The sequence below is a fragment of the Thrips palmi genome, unplaced genomic scaffold, assembly GCF_012932325.1.
Source record: "Thrips palmi isolate BJ-2018 unplaced genomic scaffold, TpBJ-2018v1 HiC_scaffold_2, whole genome shotgun sequence".
In the NCBI taxonomy this organism is placed as follows: domain Eukaryota; kingdom Metazoa; phylum Arthropoda; class Insecta; order Thysanoptera; family Thripidae; genus Thrips; species Thrips palmi.
In genome coordinates, this window is record NW_023144629.1 from 9187803 (window position 1) to 9211058 (window position 23256).

Consider the following 23256-nt stretch of genomic DNA (forward strand, 5'->3'; position numbering starts at 1 on the left):
ATCAGGATGGTGAGCTCTGATACAACTTGTACTTATTTGAGGATCAAACCTTTATTGACATATAATACAACCATGTGAAACATAGTGACATCAACCTGTCTGTAAGCAAGACTACACAAGAGAGGAAGCATTAGACTTGTCTACATGGTAATGCACTCAATTATTATTGTATGTAGCCATTGATTTCTTTTTAAAAATTAATTTAAGTTCAAATTCACATAACCTACTGAAATAGATTGGTTTAACAATTAACCATTAGTTTCAAATGTTTGAACACTGGAGAAGTAAATGTGCTGTCTCTGGATGGAGAAAATCCATGTGAAAACATGAACACTTATGGACGTGCATAATGTAACAAAGCAAAGGTAACAAATAGAGTATTAACACAAAAAACATAATAATAATAATAATACTTCACAAAGCACAACATAAAAATAGGAACAATGCTTTAAAAAAGACATGTGTATGTCCTATAAGCAAACAAAGAACACGCAACAAACACAAAACAGTATTTCAACAGTGTAATGGCAGGATCTCATGCTGCAAGCCTCTTGCTTACCCAACAAAGGACAACACTTAAAAGCACCTTCCTTACAAATGGGACAGAACTTGAAAAATTTTGTGTCAGCTGATCGTAATTCAGCAAATTTACGCTTATGAATGTCAAATGATTTCTTTTGAGATGACATCTTAAAGGTTGCAGTCTATGATGCCACTTTTATCTGAAATCCAAACCCTGTGATAAAACCTTGGTATTGGGGAAAAGATCAATTCTTAGAACACAACTCTAATTATTACAAGAACTGCAGTCAAGGTCCTCTAACTCCATTGTTTGGGGTGATGCCTTGACATCGATTTTAAACATGTTGTAGAAATTTCTGCTTTCTCTTTTTTTGGGCTGGTATACGAGCATTTTTTAGCTGGACATGGTTGATAAGTCCCATTCAGCTATGTGCTGTGAGAGTTTAAGGACCCTGAATTTAATTGTAAAATTCCAGTATTTTCAAAGTATTTTCTTAAAAGAGAAAAAGAAAATAACAATCAAACCGGTACTATTCATGAGCTAGTATTGTCTCAGTTAAAATGAAGAAGATTTCTTCTTTCTCTCTTTTTTCTGTTTTCCAAGGGACTAGAACTGATTGTACGTACTGATGGAACAAACTTTTCCTTCACTATTTTCCTTCACTATTTGCTCAGTTTGACACTAAAGTTAATGTTAGGGAAAGGATGATGGGTAGAAGCGAAGTGGCAAAGGGAATCATCTTGAAAACAAGCTCTTTGGGATATTAGCGGAACTCAAAACGAGGCTTAAGAGTTTCCACTTTTCCCACTACATTTCAGTCTAAAGGCACAACATTGTGACCTCCTCCTATGAGACTGCCCTCTATCAATACATTTTGTTCATGTTCTTTCATCAGCGAATTTTAGGCCATTTCACACAGCAATGTCTCAAGAATCTTGTAACATTCCTTCAATGATCAATGAAAGCCATCTCAGAAATACAAAATTGTACAGAACATAGAAATAAAGGGTAATTCCAGTTCAAATTAAAGTCAAATTTCATAATTTGTACAAACTACATGTAAGAAATATACTTAGCACACTTACTATCGAACAATAAAAGTAAGTGAGATTATAGGATTAAAGTTAAGACAATGAAGCGTTTGAAATCCTGAAAGCCTTTTTAATAAATGATCATTGCCAACAAACACGCACAGACAATGTCAAGTGTGTCATGAAGAAAAATTAAAATAAGAAGAGGAAGTATGACATGACATATTCCCCAATATTTATATCACACAATTTCACAATAAAAATTTTAATGCAGCATGTTTAAAACTGCAGAAAAAGACAATGACCTTTCTAATGGCACAACATTCATTAATTTTTGTGCAGCGAAAAGAATTCATCCTCCATCTGCTTGTACCAAGTTACACCTACTATTAGTGCAGCTGTTTGACCTTCCTATTCTTTTGTCAAGCATTTTCAAAATAAATTAATTTTCACAACTCACACATATCACAAAATAATCCAACAAGAGCTTAGCCAGATCTCTTATGGTATCTAAATGGAGACACAAAACACATACACAGGTAAATAATTTTCAGACTTCAATAAATCATGTTGTTTAGTAATTCATCATTATACATTTAAATTTGTCCCAGTGATCCAGATTTTAACTGCCCAGCAGTTTCCTTAAAGAGAAATCATTTTGAAAATCAATTGTCGGTAGAACAAAAAGCTACGAACATAATTAAATCATTGTCATGTAATACAGAAGTCATGAAAGCCGACCGAAACAAAATCATGGTACGTAATTTCATTCAGATGAATATTTTTGTCTATCTCAAAACACTGATTACTCAATGATCTTGACAGAATGACTTACTGTTTTACCTGGGATGGCCTGAAAATTGCCTGTTTTCTCAAACCAGACAAGGATAAAAAGTAAAACAAAAAATGTGACATAGTACTGTAGAGTACTTTTGTGAGGAAAACAGTCTATATTAAACGGAACCAACTCAGCATGAGGGAAAGTCACAAAATACTTTGAGGCATGTAAATATTTCAAAAGTAATCCTATGAGCTTTGAGCAGGTGAGTCTAGCATTGGTACTTGTTTCTACTCTTTCGACTGTTGATTGGTAGTATAAGGATTGAAAGGGTGAGGTGTATCGCCAAACTTATTTTTGTTTTGTGACTTCCCTCTGCACCATAAGGACATTGGTTTTATCAAATTGAGCAGAAACTTATTAAATAATGTAGCACGTTATTCATTCCATTCTTCCAGCCAAATCTACATTTTAAAGTACAGGGGATCAAACTGGACGGCTTAAAATTTTTGGTTTGTTGATACAGTAGCAAAGTATTTGCCCCAAATCCTAAATAGATGAATTGTTTGGCAAACTCCCAATAATTGAAATTTACAAGGTATTGTTTACGGCGGGCACATATTTTAAAAGATCAATTGGCTACTCTTGAGGAAGCTTTAAACTAAAAGACCACACACCATGCTGAGAGTGTGGGAATACTACATAACAGCCAACCCAATCGAAGAAAGTGTGCTTTCTTTTATGGAGAGCTAAAGAACAAAAATTATGAATGCCTCTAGAAGCTGAATTCTTTATCACAGACAGGTAGGAAAGAGGGGCAAAACGTTATTTTCATCAAATAAAAGAGGTCTTGATGACTTTATACAAACATGGCACCGGTCCTCAGCCATGCTCCCAGAACACTAGGAGTATTTCTAACAATAGATAGTAATGTCAACTTCAATAAATAAATACAATAATTTTAAAAAAGAAATTTACATCCACATACATTCTAAAGTGCACAATGGCTCTGCACCTATATGTCCTTAAAACCGCTTATTACATACACCATCACGTATTAATATTTAATTAAATGAGATTCACAGAGGAGGGGCACAAATTTCCCCTTAATTGTTTTTTCACTTTTTTTTGTTCTGCCTAATATTAATGGTGGACATCAAACTTCATTCATTAACCATAACAATTTCACATATACACGATTTTAAAATTACTTTTTGGCAATTCATTCAACTCATTCCCATCACATGATTTAAAAACACATGAAGCAATCCAAGCGAAGTCTGAGAGGAAAAGAACACTTATTCTAGTATGGCAAAAGTCTCATCAAAATACATACAAGAAACAAAAATTACCCTTGGAACTTGTAACATCATGGCAAAACTTCAATTCCGTTATGACATAGAAAGAGGTTGTTGTTGATCTCGAGGAAAGAGGGGGTGAAGTGGGGAGGGGAAGCAGGAACTATTGTGAGAGCTGCAAAAATACTTTGTTTGTCTTCTTTTCTTTCATAAATGGAAAAGTTCCATTTAGTCCAATTGACAGTTTTATTTGTTCCCCAATTTATTCCAAAACCCCTAGCTGCGAATAATTTGCTAAAGATCCACAAAACTCTATGCACCCCACTAAGTAAACAATGCTGCTGGTTGAAAAAAATCATGGATTGGTTTAGAAAGTGTACGCTTTGTCTGAAATTTAAAAGAGTTTCTCTCAAAAGATGTAACTGCATAAATATCGTAAAAACCGTTTGTTTTGAGGTCTGCATACTTAAAACCAGTGTGACAGGCCCCTAAGCCCCTCGTGAGCGACATTTTTTTAAACTTATGAAAGCCCTTGCGAAGAGCTCCCCTACAGGACGGTGCTTTTATTTTTCCTAATCTTACAACCAACCGGCAGTGGTACGGCCAAGGCGCCGGAGCCAGGCAGCCAGGCAAGTTCATTGTCAACGCGTCCTCCTCGGATTGAGCCGTCAGGGAAAACAAATGTCGAATTTACAGGGATGAGCAAGACAGGAAGGAGTTGAAAGACGTGGGAGGTAAAGGCTATTTGATCACAATGAGTGCCGCACAGGCTCACTTGAGCCTCTGCGTTATGTTGGCCAGGGCGACGGCGAACGCCTGCAGGGCGGAGAACGGGTACTGGAAGTCCAGCGTGTAGGCGTTGGCGTCGATTCGCCCGAACTGCATCACCTGCAACAAGGGAACATCGGCCAGGCCAGTCAGTCAGGCAGTCAGTCGACGAGGTCAAGGCTGCCCGCCGCTCCCGCCGCCTGCGACACGCCGCGTAGGCAACACGCCCGCACGCCCACCCAGCGAGTGGCCTACCCTGCGGCTCGCGGGCGCTCCCACCACGGCCAAAACTCTAAACGCGTTTTGAGCTCCAGAGCCGCTTAACAGGACTCGAACCAAACGTGTGACCCCACCAATTGATTGCTCTCCGAACGAGGATTCCATTGATGGGGTCACACGCTCGGTTTGAGTCCCATTTAACGACTCTGGAGCTCAAAACCAGTCGGGGATTTTGACCGCGTCTATTAGTCTTCTGGCCCACTGTGCGGTACGAACCTGCTTGTTGAGGAACTCGATCTGGAAGTTCTTGGCCGACTCCTGGGTGACGCGGCCTCCGAAGTCGAGCTGGTACACCTGGCTGTTCTCGTTCCACATGGGCGCCTTGTTGTGCATGATGAACTGCAGCTGGCGCGGGTGCGCGGCGTCGTCCGCCACCGCCTCCTCGGCGCAGTCCTTGCCCTTGGCCTTCTTCTTCTGCTTCAGCTGGATCGGCAGAACAAAGGCCGGTGAGGCACAGTGCTAAAATGGCCACGCTGTTCACGGCGGGCGGAGCTTACCTTCTGCCGCAGCTGCGCCTTCTGGAAGGACTCGAGCGTGCTGAACTGCTGCGGCCCGATGGCGGCCATGAGCCCCGCCGCCTCGTCGCCCGACGTCGCGTCGCCGTCCCGGTCCGCCTCGCTGCGGTTGCGGCGCCGGCGTCGCAGCAAGGGCGAGTTCAGGATGCGTTGCCTGAAAGGACGAAGCGTTCGCACCGAGTTCGCTCGAGAAAGTCGCGTTTTGAGCACAGGAGTCGCTAAATGGGACTCAAACCGAACGTGTGACCCCACCAATGGATTGCTCTTCGAACGAGGAATCCATTGGTAGGGCCACACGCTTTGTTAGAGCCCTGTTTAGCGACTCTGGAGCTCAAAACGCGTCCGGGATTTTGGCCGGCTCCACCAGTCTCCTAGCCCACTGTCCAGTGTAGGGCCGGCCGGCTCACCTGATGGGGGAGGAGGACAAGGTCCGCTTGGGCGTCTTCTTGGACGCGGCCGGGCTGGACGGCGTGCTGTGTGGCTGCCTGGAGGTGCTGGGCCTTGCGCCGTCGGCGTCCGCGTCGCCCTCTAGGGCCGGCCCGTCGACGGCGTCCTTGGCGGCCTCGGCCTTCTTCGTCTTCTTCTTCCGCCTGGGCCACTCCATGCGGTTCATCATCTCGCGCGGGCTCAGGTCGAAGAAGGTCTTCTTCTTGCTCGGCAGAGGCACCTCCGCCGCCACCAGGGCCGCGAACGGGGACGACCGCTCGGTCTCGGACGACTCCAGGTCGCCGTCGTTGTCGATCTCCGCGGTGAAGTCCGCGGGGAAGGGTGGGAAGGGCGCGTTCTGCGGCGGGACGTCGACGAACAGGGGCTCGACGGGCACCTCGGCGGGCTGCTGCTGCCGCGGCTCCCGCTTGCCCTCATCCGCCGGCCTGGCCAGGGGCAGTGGCAGCGGCGGCACGGGACTCCGACGCCGACCTCGCGCCGAGGCGGGGTCCTCGTCCTCCTGCGTGGAGCTGAGCACGGGGCCTGCAGCAGAGCGACCAGGGCGTCAGGGCGTTGGACGGAAAGGAAAGAAGGCCGTGAAGCAGATCGTACAAGAGAGAGTGAGGCTGGGCGTACCGTAATAGGACGAGTTCGGCTTGCTGCTCCCGGGGAACGCGTCCATGCTGATGCTCTTGCTGCAGCTTCGTCGTTCCCGATCAAACTCTGCAAAAGAGAAAGCGGGAATCATAACAGGGCTGCGACCTTAGGCTGCAGCGCGAGCGCCGTCTGCCTACCTTTCTCACCGGCCTCGACGGCCTCGGCGGCCTCGGCGTCCTCCTTGTCCTCCGCGGCGCCCTTCCTGGTGAGCACGAGGCGCTTGCGCGGCGCCAGGCTGATGGCGGCCTCGTTGAGGAAGCCCACGCTGACGGAGCGCACCGGGCCGATGCGCACCTCGCCCACCTCGTCGTCGATGAAGTTGAGGCCGATGGCGCCCTGCTCGTCCAGGTCGCCCGGCTCGGGCTCGTCCATGAAGGCGGGGATGTTGAGGTCCTCGATGTTGACGTCGGGGATGATGAGGTCGGGCAGGATGGCGTCGGGGTCGGCCAGGTCGGCGATCTTGTTGAGCTCGGACGGAATGCTGTAGACGGGGATGCGCATGTTGGGGGCGTCCAGGTCCACGAAGGTCATGTCGGAGGGCATGGCGGCCGCGGCGGCCGGCCCGGGGCACGGGGCCGCGCTGGAGCAGGTGGTGGTGGCGGCGCTGGAGGCCGGGCTGGGCCCGCGGGTCTCGAACTGGTACAGCGGGTCGTCGCGGATCACGTGGCCCTTGACGCGCTGCACGTTGACGCCGTGGTCCGCGGCGGCCGCCGACACGGCGCTCATCACCATGGACGAGGGCGCGACGCCGATGCGCGGCGACTGCAGCGCGGGCGTGGCGGTGCGCTGCGCCGTCTCCACCTGCGCCTGGCCCTGCAGGCCCTGCACCTGCAGCTGCGCCACCTGGGGAAACTCGTCGTCCGTGTACGACTCGGCGCGGGCCAGCGCGGGCACGCCGGCCGGCATGGGCCGCGGCCGCTGCGTGGAGTCGCGCTGCGTGGAGGAACTGCGGCGCGGGGAGCCGCGCTGCGAGGACGACCCTCGCCGCGGCGAAGACCCCCGTCGCGGTGACCCCCGCTGCGCGGGCGGCGGCTGCGCGGCCGTGGGGGACGGCGGCGGCTGCGGCTGCGCGGCCAGCGCGGCGGCCTGCTGGGCGTGCGCGTGCGCCAGGGCCTGCTGCGCGTGGGCCGCCGCCACCGCCTGCGGCGTCAGCTCGTACCGGTACCTGCAGCAGAACGGGGACTTTCAAACACCATTTTCTTTGTAATGCATTAACTTTTAAGAGCGTACCGCGAGGGGGTAACAACTGGTAAATTTCGTGTCAGCCGGATTACGGATTACCCCGGATTACCCCGGATTATCCCCAAATTACCTCCGGATTACAACCAAAATAATCCTGGATTACCCCGGATTACCCCGGATTACCTCCCAATTTGCTGTCAGCCGGATTCCAGAAGTCGTTACCCCCTCGGCGTACCGCCTTTGAAACGATCGGCAGAGCCGAGCAGTCCATAGCTCGCTGTTAACCTCGTGAGTTACTTTTGCAGTGTAGTCACTAAAGGCGGTCGCTTAGCCATCCACCATCGCGTCGACTTTTCGATGGTCTCGGGGTGACCACGCTCCTCACCTGGGGGTGTTACTGAAGAGGTAGGGGGCCTGCCCTTCCGGGTTCCGGTGCTGCCGGTGGTGGTGATGGTGGTGGTGGTGGTGGCGTCTCTGGCCGCCGTCCACGCCGGCCTCCTCGACCGCCGCGGCCGCCGCTCCCGCTGCCGTGGCCGCGGCGGCGATGGCGACGGCCGTGGTGGCGGCCGAGGAGCGCGTCTTGGGGTTGAGCACCTTGGGCGGCGCCAGCCCGAAGATGATGGGCGGGCTGGACTCGTCGCGCAGCTCCGTCATGCAGAGCGTCATCTGGCGCGGCTGGAGGTGCAGCAGCGACGTCTTGTAGGTGATCTGGCCCAGCACGGCGGGCATGCCCTCGCCCATCAGCCCCACCACCTTGAAGCGCGTGCCCCAGATGTTGGACGTCACTTGCACCAGGTTGTCGTCCTGCGAACAAAGCCGTCGGCGCGGTGAGTCAGCGCGTCACCCTACCACCCTCTTGCAGCACACGGTCGTCGTCGCTCACCTCGGACAGGTTGTCGCGGTACACCAGCTCGGCCGGGGTGTTCCTGGGCGCGTACCGGTTGCGGAAGTGCCTGCCGCCGGGGCCGCGGTGCCCGGGGTGGTGGTGGCGGCGGCGGCCCAGGCGCGGACTGACGCAGCCGCCGTCCTCCGTGTCCGAGTCCGTCTCCGGGTCCTCCTCGGACGCGGCCGCGCCCCACGGCAAGTGCGTCATGTAGGACAGCGGGCCCTGCGCGCCGACGCGAGCGTCGTCCGCCGCCGCGTCTGGAAGCAGGCGAAGCAAGCCGCAGATCGCGGGTTCAAACACTCACTCGGCGGGTTTTCGTTTGCTGCTTGCAGTGCTTCCAGTGTCCTGGAAAGCTGGGAGCGACCTTCCTCGCCCAGGGCGCGGCTTTTTACTCACGGATGTCGTGGCGCGGGTCGAAGATGACGAACTCGGGCCTGATCTTGCTGGTGCGCTTGCCCTTGAGCAGAGGCACCAGGCCGCCCAGGTACTCCAGGTACAGCGTGTACGTGGTGCTGTTGGCCATGCTGGTCTCCTCGCCGTGCCGGATCATGGTGCAGTGTAGGCGCACCTGGCCGCGCGGAGGCTTGCTCACGAACTCACGCAGCGCGCAGCGCTCGGGCACGCAGCACTGCCAACCCAACCACAATGAACAGATTAGCAGCGCTCAGACTTGGAGTGGGCGGGCGCACTCGACCCGCGCTGGCAGGGTCCTCTGCGCCGCACAGCGGATTTGCCAGAAGACCGACGCAGGCGGCCAAAACTCTAGACGCGTTTTGAGCTCCAGAGTCGCTAAACAGGACTTTAACTGAACGTGTGACCCAGCCAATGGATTCCTCGTTCGGAGAGCAATCCATTGGGGTCACACATTCGGTTCGAGTCCTATTCAGCGACTCTGGAGCTAAAAACGCGTCCGGGATATTGACCGCTTCCACCAGTCTTCTGGCCCACTGTGTGTGCTTCCCTCAGAGTCGGTTTCTTCGCTCCGTCTCTCTCGCACTCCTGGAGCCTCCCTTGTAGTTGCGTGTGAGAGAGAGAGAGAGAGAGAGAGAGAGAGAGAGAGAGAGAGAGAGAGGAGAGAGGGAGAGGGAGAGAGGGAGAGAGAGAGAGGGAGGGAGGGAGGGAGGGAGGGAGGGAGGGAGAGAGATAGAGAGAGGCGACTCACCCGGATGGTCTGGGCGAAGAGCAGCGAGATGAGGTGCAGCATGCGGTTGGGCAGCGGCAGCTGCGACAGCTGGGCCTCGCCGCGCGGCAGGGCGCTGTGGATGCGCAGGCGGCACAGGTGGCTGAGCGAGGGGATGCGGCGGCACACCCACGCGATGTGCACCTGCGGACCCGTCGCCACGAACAGCCGCTTGTCGTTGTGGCCCCACGTCAGCGCCGTCACCGGCCACTGCCAGACAATCACACAAATATTACAGAAACTTACACCAAAAAAAAATACCAAAAAGATAAAAAAATTACACCAACAATATACAAAAAAATTACTAAAAATTCCAAAACAGTTTTTTTTTAAATTACAAATTATTTTTTTTTTGAAGTTGCATTGTAGCGGGAAGCTTACCCTGTTGCAGGGGATGTCGATGACGAACAGCAGCACGCCCGCGTCCGTGTAGAACTTGAGGGTGTTCTTGTAGCGGGGCGGCTGGCCGGGCCGCAGCAGCGACGCGTTGGCCTGCCAGCCCGCCACGGCCAGCAGCTCCCCGGCGTTGCTCCACTCCATGTACAGCGGCGCCTGCAGCCCCGTCTGCAGGTGCAGCGGCGCGGGGTCGTCGTAGCGCCGCAGGAACAGGATGCTGCCCGTGTCCATGGCGCACGCCACCACGTAGGGCCGCCCGTCTGCAACGGAAAGGCAGCGCCGTCACTAGGTTGCCGTCGCCGTCCTCCTCCTCGTCCTCGTCCTCCTCGCCCTCGTCCTCCTCGTCCTCGTCCTCCTCGTCCTCGTCCTCCTCGTCCTCGTCCTCCTCGTCCTCGTCCTCCTCGTCCTCGTCCTCCTCGTCCTCGTCCTCCTCGTCCTCGTCCTCCTCGTCCTCGTCCTCCTCGTCCTCCTCGTCCTCGTCCTCCTCGTCCTCGTCCTCCTCGTCCTCGTCCTCCTCGTCCTCGTCGTCCTTGTCCTCCTCCTCCTCGTCCTCCTCCTCCTCGTCCTCCTCGTCCTCGTCCTCCTCGTCCTCGTCCTCCTCGTCCTCGTCCTCCTCGTCCTCGTCCTCCTCGTCCTCGTCCTCCTCGTCCTCGTCCTCCTCGTCCTCGTCCTCCTCGTCCTCGTCCTCCTCGTCCTCGTCCTCCTCGTCCTCGCCCTCGTCCTCCTCGTCCTCGCCCTCTTCGTCCTCTCTCTCTTGTTGTTGTTGTTGTTGTTGTTGTTGTTGTTTCATGGCACGGTGAGTGTTTCGGGATGATGCTGCGCGCCAGCCAAGCGCGGTTGAGCGAACACGTTGCGCACCTGCCGCTGCCGCGTTGCCGCCGCGCCACCCCCGAACCACCCCGCAGCCGCCTGGCGCCGAAGGATCGTCTCGCCGCTCCGTCTCTCTCGCACCCATGGGGCGTTTCGCGGGGGCGCGAGAGAGACGGAGCGACGAAAAACGGGCGAGGCCCGGCGCGGCGCGCGGCCTCGGGCGGTGCCAGTGGGGGCCAGTGGGGAAACACGGGCACATCGATTTCCGATGGGATCACACTCGACGCGCTCGACGTGCAGCGTGGAGCCTGCGGCGGCCTGCGGGGTCGCGGGGGGCTACAAGGGCCGCAGTCTCGGCCGCAGCAGCAGGGCTCCACGTCAACAGGTCGACCCGGTCTGCCCAGGGCCGCGCCCAAGGCCATGTGCTCGCGTCGAGGCCCAGCCAGGACACGACACGCAGTCGCGCCAAAGTCATTGTGCTGCCGAGAAATACGGCAGCCAATCAGGAGCGGATCCACGGCGGAGAAAAGGAAAAGAGAGCTCCTCCCTCCACGCGAACGAAGGCATGTTCGTGGCGACACATCTAATGGGCACCCCTCCCACCTCCTTTGCGACTGAGACTCTTGTGGAGCAACTTTATTTTCTTTTTGAGTGCCGACCGAGGGGGCAACCACTCTAGAAATCTTGTGTCCCTTTAGAACTAGAAATCTCTGGGAAATCTGAAATCTTGCCCCCAAAAAGGACAAAAACAAGCCAATTTTGGGCGGAATATCGGCTACAATCTTGCGAAATCTGACGAAATCTTTAGCCTTAAGAAATCTTGTGTCCCCAAACATCCCATGTGGTTGCCCCCTCGGTGCCGACACTGTTATTTTGCTAGGTGCGCTGAACCGTGGCGGACGACACCCTTGAAACAACCTGAGCGACGGCATTGCTGTTGGTACCCACCGAGGTGCATCATGTTGGAGCGGTCGCCGTCGTCGCCCTCGTCCATCTTGAACTTCTCGCAGGACCAGGCCATGGCGGTGATGCAGTGGCCGCCACCGATCTGGACCTGGCTCACCATGGCGCCGTTCACGTCCATCACGATGATCTGGCCCGAGCTGGTGCCGAAGTACACCTGCAGACACGAGAGGCACGAATGAAGGCACAGCGAAGGCAGCGTGACAAAGACAGAGAGAAAGAGAAAAGGGAAGAGAAAGACAGAGAGAAAGAGAAAGAGAAAGAGAAAGAGGAAGAGAAAGAGAAAGAGAAAGAGAAAGAGAAAGAGAAAGAGAAAGAGAAAGAGAAAGAGAAAGAGAATGAGAAAGAGAAAGATAGTAGAGTAAGAGAAGAGTAAGAGTAAGAGCAAGAGTAAGAGCAAGAGAAAGAGCAAGAGCAAGAGAAAGAGAAAGAGAAAGAGAAAGAGAAAGAGAAAGAGAAAGAGAAGGAAACTGTCGGAGCCGAGTTCTAGCAACAGCCGGTTCGGGGGTATTTCTGGGGCCACCCCACCGCACCCCACCCCGACGGGCATCCTTTTATGAAGTGCCGGATGGGTGCATGCTGGGCTCAAAGGGAGGGAAGGGACACCTTTGGGAGGGGCCGCGCATGCCGAACAAAGCAGAGAGAGAGAGAGACAGAGAGACAGAGAGAGAGAGAGAGAGAGAGAGAGAGAGAGAGAGAGAGAGAGAGAGAGAGAGAGAGACTCACCTGCTGATCATCCGGGGTCCACACCCCGCACGTGATGGTGGAGGCGATGTTGAGCATGGAGGACCAGTAGCGCTGCCCCGCCACGGAGCCCACCAGGACGAAGCCATCCTGGAAGCGGCAAACGGAGGGACGGCGTTAATCCAGAACAGGGGCCTCATTTCACAATCATTTCCCCCTCAGACCCTAAGTTGAAAATAGCATTCCCCTTATGCAGTATTTTTACAGCACATTTTACGATTGCGTTCACTCCGATTCTGCAACAGTGGTGCAATCGAGGAGACGATGGTCTCCGAGGATTTGAAATTCTGAAAGAAAAGCATTGTGACAAAAGAAAAGTGCGTGACTGACCCGGTAGCAGATGAGCGCCATGCGGCCGTCGTGGCTCCAGGCGAAGTTGGTGACGGGGGTGTTGCGGTCGTTGATGAGCTCCACGGACCAGCGGCCCTCGTACTTGATCCACACGAAGATGATGCCCGAGCTGTCGCAGCTGGCCAGCTTCTGGTAGGGCTCGTTCCATTTCACCAGCACCACCTGCAGCAACCACACTCGTGGAGTCAGCTCGAGTCAGACACGACAGGCACAGTGGGCCAGAAGACCGGCGGAGGCGGCCAAAACTCTAGACGCGTTTTGAGCTCCAGAGTCGCTAAACGGGACTCGAACCGAACGTGTGATCCCACCAATGATGGATTCCTCGTTCGGAGAGGAATCCGTTTGGTGGGGTCACACGTTTGATTTGGGGCACGTTTAGCGACTCTGAGGCTCAAAAAGCGCGTCAAGAGTTTTGGCCGCCTGCGCTGGTCTTCTGGTCCACTGTGCGCGTGGGTTCCTCGTTCCAAGGGAAGTCCGAGGACATCATTCAACTTTGTGGCTCTAATCGAGTCCGGACCCCGCGTGTCCCTGCTGAACGGTTCCAGCGACACATGTGCGGCGCGGCCCTTTCTGGGGTTTTCAATATCGCCCGTATCGCTCCAACTCGCAAGAACAAAGTTTGCCGCGAAAGTCGAGCGTTCACGAGCAGAGGGTTGGAAACGAAAAAAAGCAACAAAGAAACGAAAAAGACTCAAGCGTGGCGCGTGGCGCGGCGTTTGAAAGGCAACTCGGTCGGTCCAGCCCGCCAGGCATGGCCAAGGCATGGCCAAAGGCATGGCCGGGGAGGAAAATTAGATTCATCGAGTTTCTGAAATGCAAATTCTTGACGAGAGTGGCCCTCTGCTAACTATCGATGCGGGGTGATTATGGAACGAGCCTCGTGTTTGCAGCGGCATCCGCTCCGAGTCCATCAAGTTGGCTTTCAAGAGCACGCTGCAAGCAAGTCTATGGCGATCGGCTGGAGAACGTCTGGAGAAGGTCTGGAGGACGCCAAGAGCCCCCAAGACGCTCCAGCGTGCTAGCGCGCGGCTTGGCCGTGGCTTATTCGAGTCTCGGATCGGCGATGCCGTGGTGTGCCATGATTCCATGGTGCCATGATGCCATGGTGCCATGATGCCATGGTGCCATGATGCCATGGTGCCATGATTCCATGGTGCCATGGTTCCATGGTGCCATGGTTCCATGGTGCCATGGTTCCATGGTGCCATGGTTCCATGGTGCCATGGTGCCATGGTACCATGGTACCATGGTGCCATGGTGCCATGGTTCCATGGTGCCATGGTGCCATGGTTCCATGGTGCCATGGTGCCATGGTTCCATGGTTCCATGGTTCCAGGACGGCTCCGGCGGACAACGGGACGCCGGGGGCACTCGCCTTGACAGCGTTCATGGAAGATGGTAATTAGATTGAAAGCGAGCACGGCGGGGGGTGGGGAGGGGCGGCGCGGCGTCGCGGGCTTACCCCCCCTCCCCTCACCCCCTTCTCTCTCTCTCTCCATGCAAGCTCAAGGCTATTACCCCGGCATCGCTCCGCGCGTGTCCCCTTGCCGACTGATTCCGAATGGTTGTCCTTCTCTCTCGCACTCACAGGGCGTCCCGACCGTGTGCGAGAGAGGCAGGCCCACGTGACCTGCCGCTCGGATCCAGTGTGCCGCGACCCGAGCCACCGGTGGCCACTGGCCCGGCACCTTCACCGGGGGGACTCTTTCTGGCGCGGTGGACAAAGAGAAGGCCGCCTGTGGACGCGACAGAGGCTTCGTCGCTTCGTCCCGGCGAGTCTGCAGAGTCGTTTTCGTCGCTCTGTCTCTCTCGCACTCATGGAGCGTCCCGTGTAGGTTGCGAGAGGGAGAGAGCGACCAAAACGACTCTCGGAATCAGTCTGCTAGTATTGGGTCGCGAACCGCGCGAGTGCCTCCAAATTATAAGTCCCGCCACTGGTACCCCCCCCCCCCCCCCTCTTTCTGGCGCCGATGCCGGTCAAGTGAAGAGCGCATCTCAACTTCGACTCGGCCCAACTTTCCGTCCGTCCGCCCCAAGTCGCCTTTGAGTGAACGAAGAAAGCTTTCTGAGTGGGTGTCGGCAACCAGCGAGAAACTCTTGCCGTGGAGTGTACACTGTACCCCAGTGGACTGACGTTGATGGCCCCGGAAAGAACCTGAAAGTGAGCCTGACTGCGAGTAGTGGCCCCCCTGAGGGACTGTACCTGCGAGTGGTGCACAGTGGACCGGTGGAGGTGGCCAAAATTACAGACGCGTTTTGAGCTCCAGAGTCGCTAAATGGGACGAGAACCGAACGTGTGACCCCCACCAATGGATTCCTGGTTCGGAGAGCAATCCATTGGTGGGTCACACGTTCTGTTCAAGTCCCATTTAGCGACTCTGGAGCTCAAAACGCGCCTAGAATTTCGACCACACCCTTGTAGTTAGCACTGTACCTGCGAGTGGTGGCCCCTGAGGTTGTAGTTGGTGCGCAGCGGCGAGTCGGCGGCCTTCCTGCAGTGGCTGGACGTGAAGGTGACGCCCACGATGCCGCGGACGTTGCCGGACGCCAGCCAGCCCTCCTGGTAGTAGTTGTTGCGGTTCAGCTTCCAGCCCTCCTCCTGCAGCTGGCACAAACACAGACGCCTTTTAGACACCCCTTGGCAAAGCCCCGCTCGAAACGAACCGCAAGAAGACGCTCAGTGGGTCAGAAGCCCGTTGGAGGCGGTCAGAATACCGGACGCGGAATTTTGAGCTCCAGAGTCGCTAAATGGGACTCGAACCGAACGTGTGACCCCACCAATGGATTGCTCTCGGAACGAGGAATCCATTGGTGGGGTCACGCGCTCGGTTCGAGTCCAGTTAGCGACGCTGAGGCTCAAAACGCGTCTAGAGTTTTGGCCGCCGGCGCCGATCTTCTGGCCCACTGTGAGACGGGAGAGTGGTTGGTTTGTATCCCTTTGTTGTAAAAGGTACACAGCGATCGGACACGAATTCATCAAGTGTTTACCTAACACACGCACTTTTCCGCCTTCTGAAAAAAATCTGTCTACGGTGTGGTGGTGGGTTCAGGTGGCGTTTTTGGCGTTATTTCCATCTCGCCTCCGGCTGCTTTGCTCGTTTCCGCGCTCCGCGTTGCTCCGCGTTTCCACGAGGTGCGCGAGCGAGAAGCTTTGAGTGAGTTGCGTAACACGACCCGGGGCACCTGGCAGCCAGGCAGCCAGCCAGGCAGCGGCACGGGCAAAGCGCGAACGCGAAGGCACCAGCTTTTTAATCAGTTCGCAGAAAGCCCAATTTGCACTACTCGGAGTCCGAGATTCCCGGACGGGGACTCTATGGCCTCCAGCAGGCTGATTCAGCGTCGCTCTGTCTCTCTCGCACTCACGGGGCGTAGCGTGTGGGTGCGAGAGAGACAGAGCGACGCGTGCTGGGCCTCCGCGGACGTCGCGACGCTGCGCGTCTGGCGCGCTGCAGCGCCGTCACCTGGAAGACGGTGGAAGCGGAGCTCGCGCTGGCGTGAGTCGGACGGCGGGGAGGCCAAAGGGAGGAAGACAACAGCGACGACGTCTTCGCGCGTCTAAATTTTAGATTAAATTCTGTAGAGTGTGAAACGCGACGCGCAACTCCCTGTGGACCAAGTACCTCGTTTGGTGCGCCTGGCCGGGGCGAGGGGCTACCTGCCGCGCTTCCCCTCCCCCCCCCCTCCCCCACCCCACACAGTTTAATTGTCTTTCGATTATTCCATTGATTTTGAAAGGCGCGAGGTGCGAGGCGTGTGGCGCCCTCTAGGTCATGGTGCACTGTGTGTCTATGCACTGTGGGTGTGTGCAGTGTGGGTCTGTGCACTGTGGGTCTGTGCACTGTGTGTCTGTGCACTGTGTGACTGTGCCTTGTGTGTCTGTGCATTGCAAGGAGCTCACACTGAAAAACCAAACGCGGTCTAGACCACACCACTGGTGTGGTCAAATGGGTGCCATTTTGACCACGTGGTCTAGACCACGTTTGGTTTTTCAGTGCACCGTCTGCACCCCGCTCAATACCACAGGCCACGCCAGGAAAGGGACTCATTATGAAAAATCATTGCACGCGACCAAAACATTCAAAATTTAAATATGAAAAAAAAAATGGAAACGGTACTCTACAAATCAAAGAGTGTACATGGTACGCTCTAACTGGAGCATGCCTGCAAGCACGCTCTAACTAGCGCATGCCTGCCAGGCATGCACTAACTAGTGCATACATGCCACGTACACGCTAACTGAAGCATACATTTACTGCATAAGGGATAGGGAGTTTTCTGCATCAGGAAGCGTGTACATGGCATGTATGCTCTAGTTAGTGCATGCTTGGCAGGCTAGCTAGAGCGTGCTTGCAGGCATGCTCCAGTTAGAGCATACTATGTACACTCTTTGATTTGTAGAGTATAAAATGAAGAATTATGCAGAAAAATATCCCTTTCGGTGACTTCCTTAACTTGACTGCCTTTTGTACCTAAACGACACGAAGCCCGTTTTCTGTTCCTGCCCCGGTGAGGGATTCCCGAAGTTGGCAGCCCCGCGACCCTCACCCAGCCCATACCTCTGACGACCCCCGCGGGGGCTCGACCCTCAACAGGTAAGCCCCAAGGTGAGGGCCCTGGAGGGGGTCGTGCCATGCCTAGCCATGCCATGGCCAGGCCATGGGCGTGCCGTCGTGCGCATCACGCGAGCTGATTCCGAACAGGTGCTTATTTGTCGCTCCTGTCTGTCTATCTGTCTGTCTTTCTGTCTGTCTGTCTGTCTGTCTGTCTGTCTGTCTGTCTGTCTGTCTGTCTGTCTGTCTGTCTGTTTGTCTGTCTGTCTGTCTATCTGTCTGTCTGCCTGCCTGTCTGTCTGTCTCTCGCACTCTCTCTGTCCTTCCTGTGAGAGAGACGGAAGGGCGGAAGTCTACTGTTCGGAATATAAGCCTTCACGAGGATGATCTCGCACACGCCAACGCGCCAACGTGACGGGGTGCGTGATGGACAGTGGCGGGGCGGGGCGTGGCGGGGCCTGGTGGGGCGTGGCGGGCCGTGGCGTGGCGGGCCGTGGCGTGGCGGGCCGTGGCGTGGCGGGCCGTGGCGTGGCGGGCCGTGGCGTGGCGGGCCGTGGCGTGGCGGGCCGTGGCGTGGCGGGCCGTGGCGTGGCGGGCCGTGGCGTGGAGGGCCGTGGCGTGGCGGAGTCCGAGCTGGAGGCCTCCGAGAGAAACCCGACGCGTGGCGGCGTGGCGGCGTGGCGGCGTGGCGGCGGCGTGGCCGACGGATCCCTCTAACGAGGGTCGATACCTCGAAGGCCCGGGCCGACCGTGAGACCGCCAGACCACCAGACCGCCAGCCGCCACCCGTGATCGCGCCGATCGGCAGTCGGACCGAAGGGACCGAAGCCTACAACGTGACGATGGAGGAGCAGCACGGACAGACCCTGACTAACCCTGACCAGCGAGCAGGGAGAGGCGGGGAAGGGGGCACTTGGAAAGAATGCCAATATTGGCGTGCGAGCCGCGAGGCGCGAGGCTCCGGCCGGGACGGTGGCACACTCGCCTCGCCCCGTCGCCGCCGAGCAGACGATTCCGAGGGAGAGGTCGTCTCTCTCCCTCGCTCGCGCGTCCGGACAGGGCGGAGAGACAAAGACGGCCGACGGCGCGGCTCCAGGGCGGAGTCCTGGCGGAGTCAGCCCCCACGGGCGGCCGGGCGGCGGGGACACCAGTATATCAAAGATGGCCGGGGAAAGGCCGAGGAGGGGGGGGGGCAAGGTCACACGGACAGGGCGGCTGAGAAGGAATACGAAACTGGAAACTGCCGCGAGCACTTCTCTTTACACGGCCACGCCGTATAACAAGGCTATCGGCGACGAGAGAGCAGAGCGAAAAGAGAGAGAGAGGGACAGAGCATCAAAAGGGAATCAAGAGGGCAGCGGCAAAAAGCGACAGAGCCGCTGGCCGCGCGAGGCACTGCGAGTGTCAAATACGAGAACGTAATAATTAACGAGTCATCGGCGCACTCCGATGGAGACTCTGCATTATTTCTGTGCGCGAAGGGGACGGGAGGGGTGGGGGTGGGGAGGGGTGGGGGTGGGGGTGGGGGTGGGGTGGGGGTGGGGGTGGGGTGGGGTGGGGTGGGGGTGGGGTGGGGGTGGGGGTGGGGGAGGGGTGGAGGCCAAACGGGGCCACGCGCCTCGCCGCCTCGCCAGAGACGAGAGAGGCACGGTTATGAAAGAGCCTGCTGCCATGACAGCGCGCTGCACGGCCCGGCCAGCGACGCCGGGGAAGTCCCAGCGAGCTGATCGAGAGGGAGGTCTCTCTCGCACTCATGGGGCGTGCCGTGGAGGAGCGAGAGAGGCAGGCCGACGGGACCTCCTCCCTCGCCGCTAGTCAGAAAGCTCCAGAAAGCTTGAGAGAGCACGCCCGTCCCGTCCGCGCTTTACAACGCACGGTAATCCTGTCCCGGGCTCGCCGCGCTCGCCGCTCGGCTCTCGGGTTCCGGCTTTCGGCTTTCACCGCCTCGCGCTTTCAATGTCTCGAGCGCACTACCGTCCAGCCAGCCAGCCGCGCCACAGTGGGCCAGAAGGCCGCCGCAAGCGGACAAAACTCTAGACGCGTTTTGAGCTCCGGAGTCGCTAGACACTACTCGAACCGAACGTGTGGCCCCACCAATGGATTCCTCGTTCGGAGAGCAATCCATTGGTGGGGTCGCACGTTCGGTTCGAGTCCCATTTAGCGACTCTGGAGCTCAAAACCCGCCCGGGGTTTCGACCGCCTCCGCCGGTCTTCTGGCCCACTGTGCGAGAGAGACGGCAGCGCTGTTGGGCCTGCTGAACAGGATTAGGCCCGGGCGAGCTTGGGGCGCGGTCGCGGCCGAGCCATCCCTCATTCACCGACGGGGACCGACGGGGACAAGGGACTCGACCGCGGTCAGCCGTGGGCTTTGGCCGGGGAAGGGAGCCTACACTGGCGGTGGACGCGATTCCGAGAGTCGTTTTCGTCGCTCTGCCTCTCTCGCACTCATGGGGCGTCCCGTAAAGGTGCGAGGGGGACAGAGCGACGAACACGACTCTCGGAATCAGTCTGCTGTGCGTTCGAATGTGGAACGCGACCTGTGTGCGCCGCTGCAGCACGGTCCGTAACATTGCCGTGCAACTTTGCTCGGTTCCGCGCGACACGCGTGCACAGAGAGCCGAACAAAGAGTGGAGCGGCTCGACCCAAAGAACGTTGGAGTGGGAGGAAAACGCCCCCGTGCTCACCCCGGACGCGACCCGGCCCCACGGGCTCAGGGACGCCCACGCCGTGCTCCACGCCGTGCTCCACGCCGTGCTCCACGCCGTGCTCCACGCCGTGCTCCACGCCGTGCTCCATGCCGTGCTCCATGCCGTGCTCCACGCCGCGGCGCGCCCGTCGGGGGGGATGTTGTCTGTTGTCATGTTGTCGTGGCCGTGACGCAGGTCGTGGGCACGGCCCGCCAGCACGCCGCTCCGTCTCTCTCACACCGCTGCGCAGCGCCCCATGAGTGCGGGAGGAGGGAGAGAGAGAGAGAGAGAGAGAGAGGGAGAGAGAGGGGGGAGAGAGAGGGGGAGAGAGAGAGAGAGAGAGGAGAGAGGGACAGGGGGCACTTGGAAAGAGGTAAAAAAAGGGGGGTCGAGGGTTGCGAGGAAGTCAACTAGGAAGGAAAGACGAGGAGTTACGATTGGCTTCTGGGAAAAACCAGGGGCCTCTTCGGAATCATCCCTGCCTGCCCAGCCCGGGGCGGAGGAGGCCGCTTCGTGGAACCTGTCCTTCCTGCGCCGCGCCCAGTGCCGTACAGGAGAGACTCATTCCGAGCGGCAGGTCCCATGTGGGTGCGAGAGAGAGAGAAAGGGAGAGAGAGATAAAGAGAGAGAGAGGGGAGGGAGAGAGAGAGAGAGAGAGAGAGAGAGAGAGAGAGCGATGGGGGAGACGGGATCTGCCGCCCGGCAACAGCCCGCAGAAGCGACAGGGGCTGTTAGTCTGATTCCCGAGCAGTGCTTTCGTCGCTCTGTCGCACTCATGGGGCGTCCCGTAGGGATACGGTGTGTGTGTGTGTGTGTGTGTGTGTGTGTGTGTGTGTGTGAGAGAGAGAGAGAGAGAGAGAGAGAGAGAGAGAGAGAGAGAGAGAGAGGCACTGCTCTGTCCTCGCGCGTCGATTCGTGTTTGTGTCAGCGCGACTTCTCCCGAGAGCGCGTCGCCGCGCGTCGCCCACCTACCCACCCGGCTACCTACCCCTTGTCCCTGCCTCGGCCCGTGTGCTCTTTGTGCCCCGCCGCCCCCTCCCCTCCCAGGGTCGTGTTGCTCCGTGGCGTAATGGCCCTCGCCATGTAGCCGTGTAGGGCGCGGCCACTGTTTGTGTGCGCACACTGTCAACAGAATCCCGTATCGTATCCAGTGGCGGCACGGCGAGCGGCGGCGGCGGCAGGCTCATTCCGAGAGCCCTTTTTCGTCGCTCTGTCTCGCTCGCAACCTATACGGGACGCCCCATGAGTGCGAGAGAGACGGAGCGACGAAAAGGACTCTCGGAGAGTCTGCAGGCAGCGGGACGCCGCCTGGGACATAGGCAGCCGCCGGGCTGGCACGCAACGCCGCGCCGCGGGTTGCCTACCCTCGACTCCACAGGCTGAGGCCCGCACAGTGAGCCAGAAGACCAGCGGAGGCGGTCAAAACTCTAGACGCGTTTTGAGCTCCAGAGTCGCTAAATGGGACTCGAACCGAACGGGTGACCCCACCAATGGACTCCTCGTTCGAAGAGCAATCCATTGCTGGGGTGAAACGTTCGGTTCGAGTCTCATTTAGCGACTCTGGAGCTCAAAACGCGTCTAGAGTTTTGACCGCCTCCACCGGTCTTCTGGCCCACTGTGGCCTGCCCGCTCGGCCGTGCTGCACCCCGCCCCAGGCCCCAGCCCGCGTCAGGGTGGCGTCACATAGCGATAGAATGACGTCAGAATAACGTCAGATAGAGCAAAATTTTTACTTTTTTTAAAAAACGAAGCCTCTTTGAATTTATGACGGAGTTTCGGAAGGCGCTTTCCGGTATTTTCCAATTTATTTTTCACAGCTTTTTACAGTCAACAAAACTTTACCCTCCATGTGACTAGCAAATTAAACCTAGTCAATCGGCTAAATAATTTAGCGCAGGTTTTCGAGGAACCAGCACCGGAAACATGATGTGTCAGTTAGGTGGGCCAGAAACCCCGAGACGAAATGAGAGGTATGCAGTCCCACCAAACAGGCCCCCACCATTCCCCTCTGTCCCCATGGACATGCGGCCATGCGTCCGTCATGAGATGAGGGCGCCCTTCTCTCCGCGTGGGTGCAGTGGGAATACGGGGCTTTCCCGGGCTTTCCTCAACCAGTGCACCAGTGCGGGGCCGTGGGCTGGCCGGCACGGCCCTCAACAACGAGGAGCGACCATGAAAAACCAGCATTGCGTAACTATTGCCGCTGTCTCTCTCGCACCCACGGGGCGCCCCGCACGGGTGCGAGAGAGACAGCGTGACGAGACTTGACGAGTGTGCTGGAGCCACCGTGTCTTCGGCCCTGAACCGGACGTGGAAGTCCCTGGGGCTCTGTCAATGGCACCTGCGATCCCAGCGCGCCCACCCGCAGGTGGAGGTGCGTGCCGAAGAGAGAGAGGAGAGAGAGGAGAGAGGACGAGAGAGAAGAGAGAGACGGGAGAGAGAGGAGAGAGGAGAGAGAGAGAGAGAGAGAGAGAGAGAGAGAGAGAGAGAGAGAGAGAGAGAGAGAGAGAGAGAGAGAGAGAGAGAGAGAGAGAGAGAGATTAGGTGCTGCGCCTTGTTTACAGCTAGCCTGGAGGGATTCTGGCTCCTCATTCCAATGGGTCTTTTCTTCGCTCTGTCTCTGTCGCTCTCCTGAGGCGACGTGCGGGACGTAGGGGCGCGAGAGAGGCAGATCGACGCGACGACCTCGGAGGGCTTCGCAGGCTTCGCCAGGGCCGCGGTGGCCGTGTTGTGGTGGTTGTGGTCCGCTAACCTCACTCGGCCTGCCCGTGGCGCGCCGTGGCGCCTTCGCGCACCCCCTGTGGCGTGTGGGGTTCTCCTGGAGCCAGGCCGCCGTCCTGGACGGTCCCGGGACTCCGGGGCCTCGAAGGAGGCCGTCCGGCCCCGTCCGGCCGCGACGTGTACTCACCTCTGGAAGCTCGTCGGGCACCTTGCCCATCCATGTGAGGTTGAGGATGGTGCAGTCGCACTTGGCGTTGGAGTTGCGCTCGAAGTGCACGTTCATGGCTCCCTTGGGGTTCGGTGCGGGGCTCGTCGCGGGTCCGTCACATCGTCACATCCACACACTCGTCTTCTCGGAGCTCATGGCCACAGCGGGGGGTGCAGCAAATCCGACACAGTTCCAGGCACCACGGCTTCCAAGGGGGTCCCCAATGGTACAGGGGACCCTGCTCGGCGCTGCTCGGCACTGCTCGCCCAGGGCAGGCTTTATGCTTTATGCTGGCAGAGTAT

The 23256-nt window shown here is 56.9% G+C and overlaps 1 protein-coding gene across 1 annotated transcript; it reads right to left on the minus strand.

Moving 5' to 3' along the window:
• Positions 1-29: 29 nt before the first annotated feature.
• Positions 30-23231, minus strand: LOC117647496 (tubby-related protein 4). Its single transcript, XM_034389252.1, has 17 exons — positions 22934-23231; positions 15222-15392; positions 12767-12949; positions 12419-12526; positions 11678-11849; positions 9905-10179; positions 9506-9733; positions 8740-8971; positions 8341-8600; positions 8010-8261; positions 6939-7208; positions 6413-6839; positions 6255-6341; positions 5600-6161; positions 5175-5346; positions 4894-5100; positions 30-4518 (listed from the first exon to the last, which is right to left on the minus strand). Exons 1-17 carry the CDS (start codon positions 23027-23029, stop codon positions 4402-4404), a joined length of 3819 nt encoding a protein of 1272 aa, XP_034245143.1. The 5' UTR covers positions 23030-23231; the 3' UTR covers positions 30-4401.
• Positions 23232-23256: the final 25 nt, after the last annotated feature.